Source organism: Papaver somniferum, chromosome 5 (assembly GCF_003573695.1).
Source record: "Papaver somniferum cultivar HN1 chromosome 5, ASM357369v1, whole genome shotgun sequence".
NCBI classification, from domain to species: domain Eukaryota; kingdom Viridiplantae; phylum Streptophyta; class Magnoliopsida; order Ranunculales; family Papaveraceae; genus Papaver; species Papaver somniferum.
In genome coordinates, this window is record NC_039362.1 from 207,519,470 (window position 1) to 207,540,643 (window position 21,174).

Below are 21,174 nucleotides of genomic sequence, written 5' to 3' on the forward strand. Positions count from 1 at the left end.
GAATCCACCATGGATCACTGATGAACATCACCATCCTTATCATCTCTGCCAACAGCATCACCACGAGCAAGTCCTTAACTAAACACCGTCTTCATACATCAATGGCAGATAACTTCTCCATCTCTTCTTTCTTTTTCTTCTCGATCTCAAGGTTGTTATAGCAACCTAAAATTTTCATTATTTGCGCTGAACCCTATCCAAATTGGAACTCAGATTCTCACAAACCCAAAGCCATCGTTTTTTTTTTCAAGCAGCAGTATCTCGTCTGCTATGTTTTCTCGGCATCAATAACATGCCCTAAACTCTATTTTTATCATGATAGATCGACATCAAGCTTCTCCTTCTTCACCTGGCTTCTCGGCTTCAAACTTGTAACAACAACTTTATTTTTAATCTTCTTTCTTCTTCAACTTGGCAAACTCTTTACGAAAACATGTCACTTTTCTTCCTCTCCTCTCTCCCTCTCACCTTGCTCTGATACCATGTTAAGGATCGAGCAAGAGAGAGGAGAGCATAAACGCGGAAGCATAAAAGACTACATTGATAATAATTTTGGTGTCTTAATTCTCATGGCTTAACAACCTATTTATATTGTTCATAAACTTGTCGACCACTCAAACTACTTTCCTAACTAAGATCAAACTCTAAACATAGACATATCTCCTAAATATAGACTCTTATATATATTATTTCCTAATACTTTCCCATCTCTCATTTCATCTTCATGATGATCTAGGGTTTCTTCCATTATCTTCTCTCAACTTTCACTTTTTTTTTTGTTTTTCTTTTTTCCGAATCCCATGAATTATTATTGATAATAAAAGGCTTTTACAAATAGAGTTAAAAGAAAAGAGGAAACTGAAACGGAAACGGAAAACAGAACTAAAAGAAAAGCCACTTAAGGCCCATTAAAAACCCAAAAACAACAAAATTAGCTAAACCTATAATAACTTACATCAGGAATTTCAACTCTAACAAGATGAGAAGGTCTACCAATGCAAATCTGCCTTTCACCTGGAGCCAGCAATGCACCCTTTTTAGCAATTCCATCTGCAGGAAAATTCACTTCTCTGTAGCAATGCTTATATCTAATTTGAGATAACTTCTTCACTGCATTTTTCCATCTACTCCTGATAAACCATGGCACTTTCCCTTGAGCAAAGTCATTTGCTACTGTTTTTGAATCAGAGACAATCAAAGCATTCTGTTTATCCCACTCAATTGCTAACTCCAGAGCACTTATAACTGCATAAACCTCTGCTATGTAATTAGAAGCAATACCAATTCCCCCTGTTATAGTCCCAAGGACCTGACAATGATGATTTCTGACAACTACACCAAAACCTGCAGCACCAGGATTTCCCAAGGAAGAGCCATCACAACAAAACATGGTAAAATCAGGATCCGGAGGTAACCAATGACATTCAATGATATTCTGAAATCTGGAACTCCTGATGCCCAAATGGAAAACTGCAATAATGTGCAAGTCATAACTTTGATTCCATTTATTACCAGAAATTCTTAAGCCTCCTTCAGAAATCAGCTTCACAATTCTGCTCTTGAGGCTTGACATATTTGGTTTGATTTCTTCAAAAAATTTCATGTGAGGATTGTAAACAAACAGCTGAACTCGAGTCGCAACAATTTAACCAGTTGAAAAGAAGTAATTGAAGATAGGTCAAACAGTGTAAATAAATTAAAATACCGAGTTCACGGATCTAATGTGGAGGTAACACTGCTTCTGGTTTCGTCTTTCCTTGTCATGTAATATCTGGTATGTTGCAATTTGCAACTGTGGTTTTGTACTGTTAAACACAATACCTAGTCTATGTAGTAGTGTTTGTCAATTAGCTTCCTCAGCTTCCACTGGTATGAATTTACGCCTGCTACTTGAATTCACAGGATTTATGGATAAAGCCAAAAAGAAGGGAGATGATTTATGATATTTTCCTCGTATACGAGAAGAAGAAATTACTAAGTGATGAGTTCGATTTGGCTGATTTTGTCACTGACCTTCTCCGTCGGCTGAAAACTGGGCATTGCAAGGGTGAGGAAATGGATTTTTTGCATATTGATGAAGTACAGGATCTCACCATGAGACAGATTGGTCTTTTCAAATATATTTGTAAAAATTTTGTGGAAGGATTTGTTTTTTCTAGTGATACTGGACAAACAATTGCTGGTGGGGTTGATTTCAGATTTCAGGACGCAAGATGTTTGTTCTACAAGGGGTTTATTTTGGATTCGGGAAGTGATGGCATGGGAAATGCATATTTACGAGTAAGTTGAACCTTTTGCTGGTTGATAGTAAATTAAACCCTGTAGATAGTAAACTAAACCTTTTGCTTAAGTAGTTTTGGCACTGTTGTATGAGTACAGGAATTATGTTTGTTGACTTGCTTATTAGACTGTTGCTTGCTAAAGTCTACCATGAATGATATGATTATCAGAAGGGTGTAGAATCTATGCTTGTTTGTTAAAAATGGTAATTTTCTATCTAATTCTTAAACTATTGGGGTTAGCACATTTTATAGCTTGCTCTCGCCCAACTTTAAAGGTTTAGTGCTCTTTTAAGTTTTGATTAATCAATAGTCGCTATCCTGTTATATACATTTTGTGATATTATTGTAATGAACTTATAGAATCCAAGCGGCACTGGTGGTTTCGGTCGCGGTTCAGGTGCTGGACCTGCAAGCCCTTCCATTGAATTTTGAAATTTATAGTCTATCCTTGTTGAGTTTAGCTTTCGTTTTTTCAATAAAATTTTGACAAATCTGGAAACACTTGACACCTAAATCCACATCTCCAACATACAAAATCCATAATTTTTCCGAGGCATAAAGAAAGAAATAAAAAGAAGAAAAAGAGAAGAAAAAAAAAACAAAACACAAAAAACATACAAATAAGATCACCTCCCCATTTGAATTGAGATATCAGGCCATCTTTGCAAAAATTCATTCTTCCAACTGTCTGATAGCCGCGTGACACTACAAAAATAAAAATTCCAAGGGGATCAACGAACAAAAAGTTTTGACAAAACTTTCAAGCTGTAGCTAGGGTTGCTATATATCTCACAGTTTACAAGTTTGATGACATGAGACGGTTTAGTACATGCGTTTGCCGTAAGCCGCGTAACCACAATTGGGCGAGCGCATAGTCGAGGAATTATATACAACGAGTAAATTAAAATGATATCTTAGCGCTAATGATACAAAAAGTGTGGGTAGGATGAAAGTGCCTGAGACAGGTTAGCACAACCCAAATACAATACCAACTTGACAATGCCAACTATGGTCCGCACCATAATTTCAACCAACTCATACTTAACCAATATTTCAACTTGTTGATTAAAATTCTATTCAATCCATACTAAATAGAGGTACTGTTCACAAATCTTCCAAGTCTTCAATCAAATACACGCACTCCGCTTGTTGCATAAAAAATAAGCCAAAACAAAGGGACAATGCACTAACAGAACTTAGTTTTAAACTAGGCCGTAGCCTTTTATTTGTTGCACACTTAGGGTTCCGCACTCTTCTTATTCCGGATTATCCAATCTCTCCACAAGATCAGGCTTATATAGCCTTACAAAAACTATTTACCAGTAACTGTCTGGCAGTTACAGATTTGCTTTACACCAGGCAGATAGCCAACCGTGCCAACTCATCCAACTACGTTCTAAAGCCAAACAAATAGTTCATCGCCTTTAGAAATGCATAAAGCAAAAAAACTTCCGTGTAACCAACTCAAAACCGTCAAGACCATGTGCCTGACACATGTCATCCAACCTTGTTGCACAATGATTGCGTCTTCCAGCCAAAGTCGCGCTATCATTGCTGAGCATCATTCTCCCAATGATGCAAGTGTGCTAATGCAAGTCTTGCTTGCATGCCTGCACGCCTCACACATACAGTTTACTTGCCAAACTCATTTGGTATCCCTTGATGCTAATCTCGCATCATTGGCCATGTCTGAACCCTGTTTAGCACATGCCATTGGCTAGCTTCAACTCAGACATGCACCGGCATATCTGACCTTGGCCAAGTCGCTCATGATGCGCGATTGTTATTCATCTTCAGTTGGCCACTTTGCAGCCATGTCATATTGAGTTACCATGTTGAGACGTGTGAGAGATTCATATTTACATCAATAATTCTGAATAGTGAACAGAGTGAATGATGACTGATTAAGCTTCCAAGGATCATTATATTTACATGAAAATAAATCATATAAAACTTAGGTTTTGCCATTCTCCTTAATCCAAAGATTCAACCTCTGAGATTTTAGCTAGACTTTTAAGCTCTAAGATTATTAGTTAGTTAAACTTTGATTACAAAATAAAATTTTAAGCTATAAGATTTCCAACGATTTTATTTTTTTAATTTAAAAGTTTTTAGTTGATAAAATTAAAAAAATAAAATAATGAATTACCCATTATTTAAAAGTTTTGCTCGAAATTTACAAAACCTAGGATCAATTAGGAGAAGATAGCGGATTTATGTTCAGTTTACATTCCTAAACCTTATTAACCAAACCAAACACAAACCTAAAATCAATTATATGACATGTAATCAAATTTATAAACTGTCGGATATATAAAACCCTATCGTTAATATGTTTTGGCAAAATATTTTGTCAATGCATTTTGTTTACGACCCGACCCAAAAAAAATATCTTACTCAATTTATCTTTGACAAACGTAATGTAGTCTAAGTCAATTTTTTTTATGGATACCGATATCACTCGGTGAACCGGAAACACAACCCACCATGGCATCCTCCGAGATTGTACCTTTTTCACCCATCTTACGGTCAGCCTAGCACTGAGATTGATCCCTTTCTACCCATCCCTGATAAACCTAAACCTCATATCAGAACTATATTAATTTCATCTAACCAACTCATCTTATCACTTCACCCTTCACTCATTTGATCAACATACCACAAAACACATTCAGAAACCAATGTGGGTATTCAAAGAGGTTAATCGTCTCTTTTGACATAGGTATCAAGCTAGGTATCAACTTCTCATCCATGTCTAACCACTCAAGGAAATTTTTGACTAAAAAAAATATCCTTCTCTGGACCTTCATCAAACCTATACGAATTCTCCCGTTAAAGAAAATCCATGAGCAAGACATTGTTGTACAAACTTTGATGGTGCTGGAGGGAAGTAGTGAAATCACTATTCATGAACCAAAGCAATTAATTCTACCACTTATTTATGGTGGTGGTCTTGAGGACACTTTCATGGTACAATTTGACCATGATCAACGTGCTGCAACATCCAGTTCAAGTACTCCAACCTGCCCACCAGGATTTGAACCTTCTGCAATTGAAGTTATGGATGCTGTAAGTTCAAGCTGTACTGAAGATACTCATAAGGCCATTATTCCAAAAAGAATGATCTCTGAATGCAAGAGATTATGTGTCACAACTGCTACAATTGATACATCATTACCCAAGTCAAGAAGATCATCTGTTAAGGTCAGGGCTGCAAAGGTTTCCCAATGAGTCCATAAGTACTTACTTGGAATGTTAGAGGTCCGAACTCTAACGATAGAAGATTGGTGGTCAAAAGGATGTTGCAAATTGTAAGAGATCTTATTATCATTTTATAGGGTTCAAACAGATTTGTGGCATCAGAATTTGGGTTGGACTTTCCAACAATCTGTTGGTAGCTCTGGTGGTATGATCACACCGTGGGATAAAGATTTTGTAGAGGTCACTGACTCTATAGTTGGGGAATACCCTTTATCATTTCTTGCATCAACAAGTCAGATAAATTTGGGTGGGTCATAACAACTGTTTATGGACCTAATAAACCATTTGAAAGAGTTGACCTTTGGGATGAATTAAATAGTGTTCGCAGTTACTGAAATCTGCCATGGTGACTTGGTGGTGACTTTAATGTCATCTTGAAGTGTGACGAGAAAAAGGGTTGTACGTGCTAAGATAACTAAAAGCATGAAAGATTTTGATAAGTTCACTCATTGGTTTTTCCATTAAAGGTGTTATACACTTTATCTAATGGCCAATCCAATCCTGCGATATGTAGACTTCATAGGTTCCTTCTTTCCCCTTCCTTTGAAGCTCACTTTCCTTTGTCACTCAATTAAACAAAGCTAGACCTATCTTTGATCATATCTCCATTCTCCTTGATATTTCTGATCCGTCATGGGGACCTAGTTGAAAAGGTGGGGGTATAACAACGACACCTAATAATTCGTTCGACAATTTGTATGGACTAACTCCAATATTATCCCGACAGCACCAGCTAATAAAGCAAGCTCAACCAAGAAAGATATCAAAGAGTTATATTTCTTTTTCTCAAATCAATCAGCAAATCAAACAGTTAGAAATCTATGAGCCTGATTGATGTGAGAAATACTTGGACGGTACCAAAGACAAACGCCCAAGTGCCAATCAATTTATATTCAACAAACAAGGTCGGATTTACCAATGGATTGAACTATGCACAACCTGTGATATTTCAATTATATAAACAAATATAATGCGGAAAAGAAATAACACGGACACCAGAAATTTTGTTAACGAGGAAACCGCAAATGTAGAAAAACCCCGGGACCTAGTCCAGATTTGAACACCACATTGTATTAAGCCGCTACCGACACTAGCATACTACAAGTTAACTTCGGACTGGAATGTAGTTGAGCCCTAACCAAGTCTTACACCGATTAAGGTACAGTCGCATTCCTTACGCCTCTAGAACCAGGCCGGATTATGCGCACTTGAGTCCCTTAGTTGATCTTCCCCACAACTAAGAGTTGCTACGACCAAAAGTCGAAGACTTATAAAAAAATCTGTCTCTCACAGATAAGCATATTATGATGCATAAATCTGTATCCCATAAAAGTACCTACGAAGTTTTTGTCCCTTCTTTTGATAAATCAAGGTGAACAGGAACCAATTAATAATCCGGTCTTATACTCCCGAAGAGCAGCCTAGAAATATCAATCATATCATAATAACTTAACTATATGGTAGTGGAAGAAGTTATTGTGGAATCACAAACAATGAGACGAAGAGCTTTGTGATTACTTTTTATACCTATTGGAGATAAATATCGAGCAAATCTTAGAGAAGATAGTACTCAATACAATAGAACAAGTAAGATCAGAATACGCAACTACATAGAAAATAATTGGATATGGTTTCACGAAATCAAAAGAAGTCTTCAAGTCGTTAACCTATAATGGTTTGGAAAAACCTAGGTTAAAGGAGAATCGACTCTAGTCGCAACTAGGACACATGAAAGTGCCGGGATTAGGTTTCCCAGTTGCTAGAGTTATCCCTTATATAGTCTTTCAAATCAGGGTTTGCTTACAATCAAAGCTAAGAGAGCTTAATAAAAAAGCATTTAATATCCACCATTAGATGAAAACTTGATTTAAGATTCAAGCTAAGGTTGCATAAAACCAAAGCAATATCTCTCCATCGTTAGATGGTCTTAGCTTATTACACACAAATGAAATATACTTTCATTTAGATATGGCTAACCGTACCTAAACATGTATATTGAGTTGGCTCAATAACAGTTAACCGAAGTTAGCCATATGAACACTTTTATCTTAACCACATTCATCTTACACATCTATATCAACTATGATGATCAATCAATCATGAAAGATAATCAGATGAATCTAATTATGTTCCAAATATAATTGTTCAATTGTTCACAATCTCATAGAATTATATATAAACCAATTGAAACATAATCAGATTGATTTGTAATCGTACAAAGTACTTATATAAGAATCAATTCATGAACATTAAGCCACAGTTTGCAAAGATTGCATTCCTTAATTTATAAATGCATTTGTTCATGAGTATGAGAATCATACTTAACCTATTTTAAAAATTTAATCACTAAGTATGCAAACATGTACACAAACTATAGTTTCCGGACTTTGGTCGTCTCCAGCCGTTTGCAAACGGGTACTCAAACAACCGTCCCAGACCTAACTCAGGTAGAACCGTTCGCATACTGGGTATTCAAACAAGGTTCCCGGACTTTAAAAATTAAAACCGTTCGCATACTAGGTATGCAAAGTTCCCGGCGCTGAATCATACCAAAACAATTTGCATACTAGGTACGCATACTGTGATGTATCCAGACAAAGGTATTTGTTCTAAACTCCCATTTCAATCATTGAAACATCCTTAGAAGACGACAATAGCTGTCTCACACAAACTATTATCTTATAAATAATAATCTAGTGATTGAATGATCAATACGAAACTTTCCAAGTCGACATCAAATGACTATCTCACACAAATTATGTAAGATGTTTCAAGGAAATTCCAGATGATCATCTTTTGACTTATTATTTTGTTTTCCAACAAATAAATTGTTTCCAACTAAACTCGTCAAGAATATGATGAACATAGCTAAAGCAAAAGGCTTCCAACACATATTTCGAGAAATAGATAAGCGAGATAAACTCGGCTCGAAATATCAAATGTGTATAATATAAAAGTCTATATATCTATACGACTTAGTCACATTAGGAGATAGAATAGAATAGCCTTATGAGTGATAGATAAGTTTTAGTCTCCACATACCTTTTGTTTGATGAAGTTCCTCCAAGCTCTCTTCAGTAGATCTTCGTCTTTACTCGATGAACGACGTGAAGTCTAAAGCTCAACTACACATTATATCCTAATCCAAAACATAAATATAATTTGACTAGAAATCAAGACTTATAGTTTTAATCAACTAAACTTGACAAAAAAGCTTGAGATAGCAACACTTATGAGTTCGATCGAGCAATGCTCCAATAATCTCCCCATTTGTCAATTTTAGTGACAAAAATATCAATACATATGAATTACAAAATAAATAAACTTTGTAGCTTCTTATCCATCATGCTTGATTTCCTTGGCTCTTCAACATTCCTTCAATTCTTCACCGCTCCAAGTACTTTAGTGATTCTGAACGTGTTCAACTCAGCATAATTATTGTTGAAGATCCGTAGCCATAACAATAAGAAAATAATTGTTCTCAATTATTGTTATACAATGTCATAGTATTATTACATAGCATCAAAGTCCAATTGTATCACAAATTTGACAATAATACTATGGTGATATGTATCACTCCCCCTTAGTCAATACTTCATCCCGCAATGGCAACCACTCCCCCTTACATAATGATACGTAAACCATGTATATGTAGTGTGAACTACTAAATAATTCTCCCCCTTTTTGTCGATATAAATTGGAAAAGGTACGAAAACTATGGGATCATAATGAAATTCTCAAAGGGATAATTCACGACTAAAAGAGAACATATCAACTTTGTTTCGATGATTTCACATAGTCGAAACTTAGTGTATTCATCAAAGAGTTTATAAAGATACAAGATAACTCCTACAATATTCCACAGCCGCACTCCCCACAAAGATTTGGGAATTAAGCACAAGTTCAATTAAGAACTCTCCCCTATAAAATGCCATTCCTAAAAGAACAACAAGGGCGACCTTGCTTTCACAAGAAAAAAAGGATTTATTTGGACATTAACAAATTACATGAAACATGAATTTTTATCCATAAAACTCAAATAAATTAACCACAAGATATCTTAATGATTAATTTAATCGGAATACGCTCAACATAAGAAAAAAAAACTTACAGAGCCATACATTACTTTCACATAGAAGTGGCATCACAAGAACTTCTCTTGTTCTGGAAACCTTATATGGAGTCTTATATATTCCGGCAACAATAATTTGGATATATAACTTGGAGGGAAAGGAACTATAAAACTTTTAGAAGGACTAGCTCTTCAAAACTGATCATGATTTGGTAATATATGAAAAATCCTCAGTTCTTAGTTGGGCAGCTACATCGGGGAAAAAGGTGCACTTGAACTTCGCTAGTTCAATCGCAATAACTGGGAATCTATCTTTGCGTAATTTCCTTCTGTATTTGTTTTTCCTTTCTTTCTTTCTTCCTATTTTCTTTTGAAACCTCTGATAGCAACTCTGTAAATTCGATCTTTTAAGATATTTTCTTCTCTTCCGATCATTGTCTAAAAATGAATTATTTTGATTTTGGATAACTAGAAAAGGACATGCATGAAGCCGTCAACGTTGAACTTAGGCTCTGCTTCAATTATGTACATCCATTTTAAATCATACAGTCTATATAAACCCCACACTCACATACAAATATGATTACATTTTTTTCTAACCATGGCTTCATTTCTTGGCGTTCGAGTTTAATCTCTACTTTTTTCCTCAACATTTCTATACTTATCCCTTTATTCTCTATCGACCTCACAGCTTACAACTTCATTCAGACCCAAAGCACTTGACCTTCCCATTATCAAAGATGAATCTACTCTTCAATATCTAACCCATATCAACCAAAGAGCACCTCTACTCCCCGTAAAAGTGGTCGTTGATCTTGGCGCCAGTATTTATGGGTTGATTGTGAACAAGGTTATGCATAAACCATGGACGTCTCCCACTTTATGGAGGCTGTATGGATGCCTCTATATTTGGACCTTTTAGGTCGTTTGATATATTATAATTTTTTCTAAAAAGAAATTCAATAATCATGCCTTTATGAAACTAATGATTAGTTTTTGCACACCCAACTTTTGAAGCATATTTTTCTCCATATTCTTATTTGTCATTGTAACACATATCACTAAATGTAAGGATATTTAAGATTTTTTATGAAAGAATATATTCTACTTTTACACTCCTATGAATATTTATTAATACATGATATTAAAAAGAATTGTGATCTTCTGTTACTTGGGATTTAGAGAAAACAATCAACATTTCAAATTGGTTTCTACATTTATATGGATTATTTGAAATTAGAGAAAATTATTATTTTTTAAAAATGTTCACCAAAAAATACATAATAGTTATATCCAAAAATAATATTTAAACAAAAATAAAAAAAATCACATTGTACTAGAAAAATTATATATCATAAGATTTTATCACAAGTTATGTTTTTAATACATGAGAAAAATTTAATTAATTTAGCAGTAATGCGTACAGTAAATACATTAATGAAAATAATTGAAAGCATGATTAAGTATAAGGGAGGATCCGTTGACATGCTTGTTTTTAACAAGATCTAACAGTGTATCCATGCCATTTAAATATAAGATATGTACGTTCTAGATTTTATAATTTCAAACAACTATCAGATGGGTTTCCATGAGTCCATTACCCGATTAGAATACCAACCCATGTTGTTTATGCTTTTTTCTCATCGAACCTATCTCCAACTTGTTTGTTTCCTTTCACGGAAAATTCATTGCTCTCCCAATATGAACAAAGACTGAAAATCTCGATTATCAATGGTATAAGGATGCTTTTATTCGGCGCGCTTTGTTGATTATGAGGACCAAAGATGATTTGACGACATTAGATGGTGTAGAGTTTTTGACAAAGCGAGGGAAAGAATAGGAATTGTATGATGATTAATCTTAGTTCTTACAGAGTATTCATAGGGTAATAAATCATAAAGCCCAAATTCAGAAAAACCTTTGTTATACATGATGCAAGTTAGAACTCACACATTCAATGCAATGAAGAAACTACATATGTAAGAATCAATGATTTATGATGATAAACTAATCAAATATCTTAAGGTAAACCTTTTGGTAAACTTTTTTTTTATCGGTAAAGAATTTGGTACTAGCGAGTTTCGAACTCAGGTCACTGGTATCATCACTCAATAACTTTACCACTGTACTACAGTGACACCGACATCTTAAGCTAAACCTTGTTTTGATGAATCCTTACAACACAAATACAAATATATAATTAAGAAAATCAAAAGTTAGATCATATTTAGACTAGAATTCTAACCGAGAATAAAATCAGTAGCGAGGGAGATGAAAGAATAAAATGAAAAGAAGAAAAAAGTTGGCTAGAATTCTAACCGGGGCACGAAAACCCATCTGATAGTTGTTTTAATTTATGAAATCTGGAACGTTAATATCTTACATTTGAACAGTCAGGATATAGTGTTATATCTTGTTAAAAACAAGCCTGTCAACGGATCCGCCCTCTATCAAGTATTGTCTTCTATCCTTTTTAACTATTTTTTTAATTAATATTTATATTTATGAACCTCTAATGGATTAATAATCTAATTTTAATATTTATATAGTAATAAATTTTCAGCAATAGCTGCTTCTTTAATCATCTACTGAATTTATTTAGTTACATTGTTCATTTAAGATAATTGCAATAATTGATATTCATAAATATATCTTTTATGTACTATTTTCCATGACCCTATTTATATTCTACAATGTTTTTCATTATGGCCGCTCTCATAATATATAATCTTCAAAAGTTATGCTTGTAACTCTCATCTTCCTTAAATAACTAAAGATGAAAGCTTTTGACAATTGATCCCTATTTTATATCTTCTTGTGAGATTTGTTAAAATCCGAGAAAATCATTTTTCTAGTAAAAAAATCTCCTTTATTGTTCTATTTTAAGAATGACATAAAATGGAAGTGAGTTTTTAATTGAACTAGCGCTTACTAACATATCTTGAGTGGAGTGTGTTTGAGGAATTTATGATAGAAAAGTCTCTTTAATCTCTTCAAGGTGAAAGAAACTAAGTTGTGAAACTTAGTGGAATCATCATTGACGATATGATAGAATTCTTAGTGTCGTGAATTGTTCTTCTAATGGCTTAATTCATGAGGAACCCAGTTCTCATCACCTTTATCAACTTTGTGACAAATAGGGTGAGATAAAGTAGTAGTTTACTACTAATGACATATGGCTTTTCGAAACATTATCTTAAGGGGAAGTTATTTAATATGTGTGCTCACTATATGTTTTAAAAAGTATATTGTTCTTAAAAGTGACAAAAGTGACTACTCATTGGGATAATAACTATACGTGAAATTAAATGAAAGTCATCCATGAAAAATACGAAGAGTAGGAATATTAAAGTTGTTATTTTTCACCTTCCAATCTTCAATCGCTTGTACTCAACAAACACATGAAGATCCGTTGAAAAATAAAGTTGAACTTTCAAGAATTCAAGAAAGCATCATCGCATTTGTACTAAAAGTCAAACTTGTAAATGTCAATATGTATTTCAAAATTTTTGTCACTAAAATTAATGAAAAGGAGATATTGCTAGAGAGAATGCTCAGTTGAAAATCCACGCATTGATATGGAAATTATGCTGTCAACTTAGATGCCAAAACTACTTATCGACTTATAACCTACTAAAGTTAGCTTCCGTCTAGATTATATAAGGTAACAAACTCTTAGGTTCATCCAAGTTACCCGTGAAGATTAAAGATTGAAAATTGCATGAAGAACTTCATCAAAGTTGGGTGGTAAAAAGATTAATTTTTCTTTCAGAATGCTTTCCCTTATATCTATTTATCATGAAAAAATCAAAGACTTCAGTAAATAATCAAATTGCAAAGATGGTTATTGTCATAGACTAGATGTTCTGCTAAAGTTTAGTGAAGTTCTGTTATCAAGTTCATGTTTGTCGCTTTTTCGAAACTAACGTCAAGTAAATATTCTTTCATGAATTTCAAAAGTATAGGTTCACAAATTAATCTATTTAAGAAATTTATACATATTAGATTGCGAACCTATGTTTAAAGTTCCCAAAACTTGAAAAGAAATAAATTTTCCAGAACTCGTCTTGGTTTGAGTTCGCAAAGCTAGTGGAGAGAAAAAGATTCCTGAAACCAAACTTACTTAAGTTCGCAAACCCAGTTTTTGGGTTTCCGAACCTTGATTGATTCTCCTGAAACTTTTCGAATTGAGTCTGTTAACCTAAAATCTTAGGTTTGTAAATCTAAAGGTACAAAATATCGAAAAACTTCTCGACAATTGTTGTACTTTTTTTAACACTCGTACTTTTAGCATGGCGCATGTTCACCGATATGTCATCTGAAGATAATGTGCGTGCTAAGAGGAATATTGGACAATGGACAATATCGCACCATCATAATGTGTTACACAGGTTACATTGGCCAAGAGCTAATACCACACTATCATGGTTCTTCACGTCAGTGGTTGATGCCCGAAGGAAATGTTGCACCATTATGGCGCATCACTCTAGTGGATGACTAGCAGAGAGAAATGTTGCACCATGATGGCGCATCATTCAAGTTGGTCGTCAGGCTAAAAACTGGATTTTGCACCACCATGGCGCATTACTCAGGATGCATGCAAAAACACCTATGAATAATGAAGCAAACATGTCAACTGGTCCCCAACTTTTACCTTTAAAAATGTCAGTAATACATATATAAGGAAGGGTAGTTGGTTGAAGATGCATATAGCGTAGATGAGCTCATAAGATTCAAAGCTTAGCCGATAAAGCCTATATGATGCAAAATCATCATTATGGCGTGTTACTTACTCGAGAGAGCTTCTTGATGCTTATGCATCATTGTTGCGAGATTGAGAAACTAACGATGCATCACCATGGTGCAAAATAAAGAAAAGACCAATGATGCACATTCTTGCTTATCATTTGCAAGAGACCATTTGGTCTAAGCGGACTAGGGTCTGCTTGGACTTTGGCCATGCAATACGATTTTCATTTAGTTGCTTGTCCCGAAAAATTATGAATTACAGTTTGTGCTTCATGATCATCTTCATATGGTACGTAGGCGGCCATAATTAGTTGCAGGATTAGTAGTCCAACATTTTGTCGCTCATATCATCTAATTGGGGATATGATTGAGATATTATTGTAACTCGCATCATCTGTCTCGGTATTGCGATGCAATAGATGATTGTTTCCATGGTTGATGGGGTAGTTACATTCCTTGGAAGCTCACGAGCCTGACAGATACACCTTTGGCTCGAGCAATACCAACACATGCTTTTTTCTTAATGCCAAAGCGACAAGGCAGAGGAAATAAGCTTGAAATGTTCTTTGCGCAAATCCAAGGCATGCATTATGCCTCGATGGTACTCGGACGCCAGTGATGCATACAAAGATGCATCAACACCATCCTTTAAGGCATTACACCCTTCGCAGAATAAGGATAACTTGGAACGATGATAATCTAATTAAGTATGGAAAAACACTTACGACAACATGTTTGTGAAGGAAAATGGACGTGCATTTTCCTGGAGCGACCCTCGAGTTCTTCCTATGATGGTCTCCTCATCAAAAACTAGTCTTAAATATCAATTAAAATAAATCAGATAAACACAAAAACTGCATTTTTCTAGTTCCTCTTAATTCCTTTGTTGTGTATACTTTTATTCTATTAATTGTAACATCAACCTAATAGTGAGAATTTTCTGCAGGAATTTCTCAACTACCATGATCCTAGAAATGTCACAACCTCTGTGAATAGCCATTGTTTTAGTGGTGATACATGAAGCATGCTGATGGTACTTAGAACAACAAAACACAGAAGTCTTACTCACAAAACCTAGTCATTTCATCACCAGAAGGATCAAGACGGAATGGTGTTTGTGTCATATGATCAAAATGAGAAACCTACTCAAATCCATTCAGCGTCATATAATGCACTACATCTATAGAGAGTCCAACTATAGGCCGGGGATACACTAGAAAATCAGACAATAGACAAAAGTCATCGGGGATTCTTCGAAACCACCTTTAGGGAATATGAATATGATCTTTTTAAGACAATATGTAAACGATGACCCCAAGGGTGTAGGGTGTGGGGTTAATGAAATCACACATTATTTTTAGTTTAAATTAATATACTTTAGAAAATAGTGGGACTTTGTTCATATACGATCTTCCGCCAATAATATTTATCATATTTTAAATGGACTTATTGGGAAGAGGATATTTAAAATTAGCTTAGAAAATATTGTTAAATATAAAAGGATACAATAATAGAATAATAACTAAATGAGAAGTAGTCCACGCGAGTTACAAAACAAACGACTTTCAATAACAGTTATAAAGTACGACTATCGACAAGAATAATGGTAGACACTATGTCACACCACACGATAAAATAAAGTAGGTAAAAACAAAAAGATGCAAAATTAAATTTTTTTGGGCCTCAACAAATTGAGGCTCTAGGCAATAGCCTAGCGGGCCTAGTCAACCTACCGACCTGGTCGTTGTGGTTCAGCACATGCTCTCTAGCGATGAAAAGTAAAAACACTTGGTTGTGGAACATGCTTCTCCACGCCTACACCAGGATGTAATACCAAGGCATGTAATATTTTGCCTGATTATCCCATTAGTCAAGGGGCGTCGATTGCTGAAGTCGCTTCAGCTGTTATGTCTGTACAGTCGACAGACGGTTCAAACCAACTTCTGTATTAGGACTAGCTAAGGGTGTTAAAGGAATGGCTGTTTTGGCCGTTCGAAAATTGGGTTACCTTCACAATTTTCAACTTTTTTCAGCTTTCTTAAAAACTTTATTATGTGCTTAGCATCACATGGTGTCATATTTTTTGGTGATGGTCCTTATGTGATGCAACCAAGAATGGACTTGAACAATTGAGTATTTCATTGGAATAAAAATCATTTAGAATCAACGAAAGCAGGTTCCAGTAAAACTATCGATTAATAGTACAAATGGGTATCGAGGAACGAAAAGGTGTTCTAGGGACTAGGGTTGCTCCGCACAAAAAAGCAGCACTTAATACGCCGGGTAGCAAAACTAGAGTGCATGATTTAGAACGTGCATCCCACATAGTTTGGCTTGTTATATGAATTAATATACGCATTAATATATCCTAATCTCTTTTCTCAAAAAAGTAAACAAATCTCGATATTACAATTTGTACGTCATCCCATTCGTCGTCAACTGCACTCTAATCAGGCTATAAATGGAAACCGCATTCTAAGATCAGTCATTTTACTACTGACAATGAAAACTACTACAACTTTTCTTCTCCTAGCTTCTCCTTTCCTTTTCTTTGCCTTTTCCATCCAATTCTCTGGGGTTTCGGCTGATATTGCAGTGGACGATTATGTACACAACGAACGTTTATCCAGATGAGTGGAGTTGAAGGTAATCCGGGTCCCGAAACATCTGCTAACTGGTTTAAAATAGAGAAAGATGGAGATGGTAAAGATTATAAGCTTGTTTTCTGTCCAAGTGTTTGTAATTTCTGCAGGTTCGCTTGTAGAAATGTTGGGATTTATATTGGTGGTGATGGAGTTAGACGTCTGGCTTTGGTTGACTCTGATGCAGAACCGTTCAAGAAAGTCTCGTCAACTGATTAAATATTAGTTGTTATGGTTTAACTATTTAAGACGATGATAATAATATTTTTCGTAGAAAATCTGATACGAAAGACTTAATGAAAGAACATAAAACTAAACTCAAACAAACTTCTCTTAATTGATGTATTTCGACCCATGGCTCAACAACCTATTTATATGATTAACAAACTTGACTCTCAAGTAAAAAAAAACTTTCCTAACTTAATCAAACTCTAACAAAGACTCTTCTAGAAAATTCTCTCGTAAACAAACTCTAAAACAAGAAATACTTGAAACCCAATTAAGCTTCTAAATACCATACCACACGTCAACAACTCTTGATGATCCATTCACTTCATGTCAACTGTACCAGTTGATCCAAACATACTCTGTCAACTCTCATAGTTGATCCACACTATTGTATCAACAACTCTTGTTGATCCCTTCTGTCTTCTTCATAGTATCTTGGTTTATTCTTCAACATCCTCCCTTAAACCAAGATACTCTTTGCTAATCATACCCAACTTTCCACGCAAGTAAATGAAAGTGTTAGACTTCAAAGACTTGGTAAAAATATCTGCCACTTACTCTTGACTTTCACAAAACTCCACAACTATCTCCTTGTTGATTACAAGCTCTCTGATGTAATGAAACTTAATATCAATGTGCTTACTCCTTCCATGAAGCACTGGATTCTTAGTTAATGAGATTGTAGACTTGTTATCACAAACTATTGTTGTTGGTGTCTTCTGTTCTTGAAATAATGATTTCAGCATCATTCTTAACCACACAGCTTGTGTAGCACAATTGCTAGCAGTTGTATACTCAGCTTCTGTCGTAGATAATGCAACAACTTGTTGCTTCTTATATGACCAAGAGAAAAATCTTGTTCCTAACCGAAATCCATAACCAGATGTGATCTTTCTTCCATCTGTATCTCCAGCCCAATTACTATCAGTGAAACCAACTAATTTTGGATCTTCTGAAGCATTATAGAGAATTCCCAAACTAGTTGTTCCTCTAACATATCTCAGAGTACGTTTTGCAGCTTGTAAATGTGATTGTCTAGGTTCTTCCATAAACCTGCTAACTAATCCGACTGCATACATAATATCAGGTCTTGTAGCAGTTAAATATCTCAGACATCCAACAAGACCTTTAAAGTCTGTTGAATTCACAAGTTCTCCTGAGCCTTCTCTTGTCAACTTCAATCTTTCTTCTACTAGTGTCAAGATTGGATTGCAATTATCCATCTTAAAACGATTTAGTATTCCTTCTGCATATCTTTGTTGATTGATAAAAATTCCTATTTCAGTTTGTTGTACTTATATGCCAAGAAAAAATGACATTAAACCAAGATCTGTCATCTCAAATTCCTTCACCATATCCTCCCTGAATTCCTTGATCATCTCAGAACTGTTTCCAGTAAAAATAAGATCATCTACACACAAACATATTATAATATGATTGCCAAGAGTATCAGCTTTCAAATATAAATCATGTGGACATTTTGTAAATCCTTTCTTAATGAAATAAGAATTTATTCTTGTATACCAACCTCTTGGTGCTTGTTTCAAACCATACAAAGCTTTGTTTAGCTTGTATACTTCATTCTCCTTTCCCTCCATAATGTAGCCTGCTGGTTGTTCAATATAAAATTCTTCTTCCAAAACTCCATTCAAGAATTCTGACTTAACATCCATCTGAAAAATCTTCCATTGCTTCTGTGCAGCTAGAGCAATTATCATTCTTACTATATCAAGTCTTGCTACGGGTGAAAATACTTATGAGTAATCTACTCCTTGTCTTTGTTTATATCCCTTAGCAACTAACCTTGATTTTAGTCTATCTACTTCACCATTTGACTTGTATTTTGTTTTATAAACCCACTTAACACCAATGAGTTTCTTCCCTGGTGGAAGTTTTGTTAATTCCCATGTGTCATTCTTCTCAATTGACTTCAGTTCTTCATTTATGGCTTGAATCCAACCTTGTTCCTTTGATGCTTCTTCATAGGTTACAGGATCACAATCTCCAAATAATGCAAAGTTCATAACATCTTCATCAATATCTTCATCATCTCTTGATATTACATAATCATTCAACCTAGCAAGTATAACATATTTTCTTCTTGGTCTTGTAGTTTCTTGTTGTGGTACTGCTTTTGTTCTTTCTTCTTCATGATGTTCTTCAAAATTGTCTTGAATCTGCACTTCTTCTTCAACTACAATTGGAACTATTCAGTCAGCAGTAGGTGGATCAACATTCTTTATTGACCCAGAATTTGGATCAACATTGTTTGTTGATCCAGAACTCCAGTTCCACTGTGAATCTTCATCAAAGATCACATCTCTGCTTATAATTATTTTTCCTGTCTCTGGATTAAACAACTTATATCCTTTGGTTACTGAACTATAACTAACAAGAATACATTTTTCACTCTTGTCATCCAACTTATTTCTAATTTCTGTAGGTACATGTGCATATGCAATGCACCCAAAAACTTTTAAATGTCTTACACTAGGTCTTGCAGCTCTCCAGGCTTCTTCTGGTGTCATATTATTCAAAGAATTTGTAGGTAAACTGTTGTTTCAACTGCATATCCCCAGAAAATCTTTGGTAGATCTTTTGTTCTTCTTATAGTTCTTTCCATCTCCATTATGGTTCTATTCTTCCTCTATGCAACTCCATTTTGTTGTGGTGTATATCTTGCAGTCAATTGATGTTGAATACCATGTTCTTCCATGAATTTATCAACTACGGTATACTCTTTTCCTCTACCAGTTCTTAATATTTTGATGCTCTTACCAATCTTTTTCTCAGCATATGCTTTAAAACTTCTAAATGGATGAAAAGCATCACTCTTTTGTTTAAGCAAATAAACCCATACCTTTCTACTAAAATCATCAATGAAAGTTATAAAATAATTATTACCTCCATGTGAAGTTACTTCAATAGGACCACACAGATCACTATGAACAATCTCCAATTGTTGATCAACTCTCCTGGATTTGTTGACTGGGAATGGCTCTTTGTGCTGCTTGCCAAAGATGCAATTTTCACATCTTGATTCTGGGAGTTCAATGAAAGGTAAACCTGACACCATCTCCTTCTTTGTTAAGGTTTGTAAACTATTAAAGTTCACATGTCCAATCCTCTTATGCCATAACCAAGAATCATTGTGCATACTACTAGCTTTCCTTTTGATGCTGAATATTCAAAGGAAATAGTCTGTTTTTGGTCATCTGTACTTTAGCTATCAACCTTCTTCTTCTATCTCTGATGAAACACAATCCATTGTAAATATTCATAGAGTATCCTCTTTCAGATAGTTGGCCCATACTCAGCAAATTTTGATGTAAACCTGGTACATAAAACATATCCATGATATATGCTTTTGAACCATTCTTAAGAACAATTCCAATTCTTCCTTTTTCCCATAACTGGAATTGTAGAACTGTTGCCAAACTTTACTGTTGATCTGACAGATTCATCAAGCTTATCAAAAAAATCTTTTCTGCCACACATATGGTTTCTGCAACCTGTATCTAAGTACCACTTAAGTTGAGGTTGTTCTTCTATTGTATGGCATGCTAGTAGCATGTTTTCAGTCTTCTGCTCTTCTTCTTCTTCTTCTTCTTCAGCAATATTAGCTTTGAAATTTGATTTATAATTATTTTCAGTAGTCTTTCTAGGTTTTGGACACTCTGGAGCAAAGTGTCCAAAATCTCCACAATTGTAACACTGAACTTTTGATCTATCAACTGGTTTTCTTCCTTGATAACCTCCAGTATTATATCTCCCTCCATTGTTATATCTTCCTTGATAGCTTCCAGCATTAGGTTTTCTTTGATTGCTTTTCCAATAAACTTGACTCTGAAGTGCTTCCTCAACTTGTTTTGCAGCAGCTGTTTTCTCTAACAATATTTGTTCATAATCTTGTAATGAACCCAACAAATCATTAAGAGCC

General features: G+C 34.8%; 1 protein-coding gene across 1 annotated transcript; it reads right to left on the minus strand.

Annotated features, from left to right (window-relative positions):
* Positions 1 to 840: 840 nt before the first annotated feature.
* LOC113280644 (uncharacterized protein Mb2253c-like) lies at positions 841 to 1,573 on the minus strand. The gene is made up of 2 exons (XM_026529244.1): positions 956 to 1,573; positions 841 to 858 (listed from the first exon to the last, which is right to left on the minus strand). Exons 1-2 carry the CDS (start codon positions 1,571 to 1,573, stop codon positions 841 to 843), a joined length of 636 nt encoding a protein of 211 aa, XP_026385029.1.
* Between the last annotated feature and the right edge of the window lie 19,601 nt (positions 1,574 to 21,174).

What these genes read in the sequence shown, in the direction of transcription:
- LOC113280644 (XM_026529244.1), bottom strand. Translation starts at nt 1,573, where the DNA reads ATGTCAAGCCTCAAGAGCAGAATTGTGAAGCTGATTTCTGAAGGAGGC.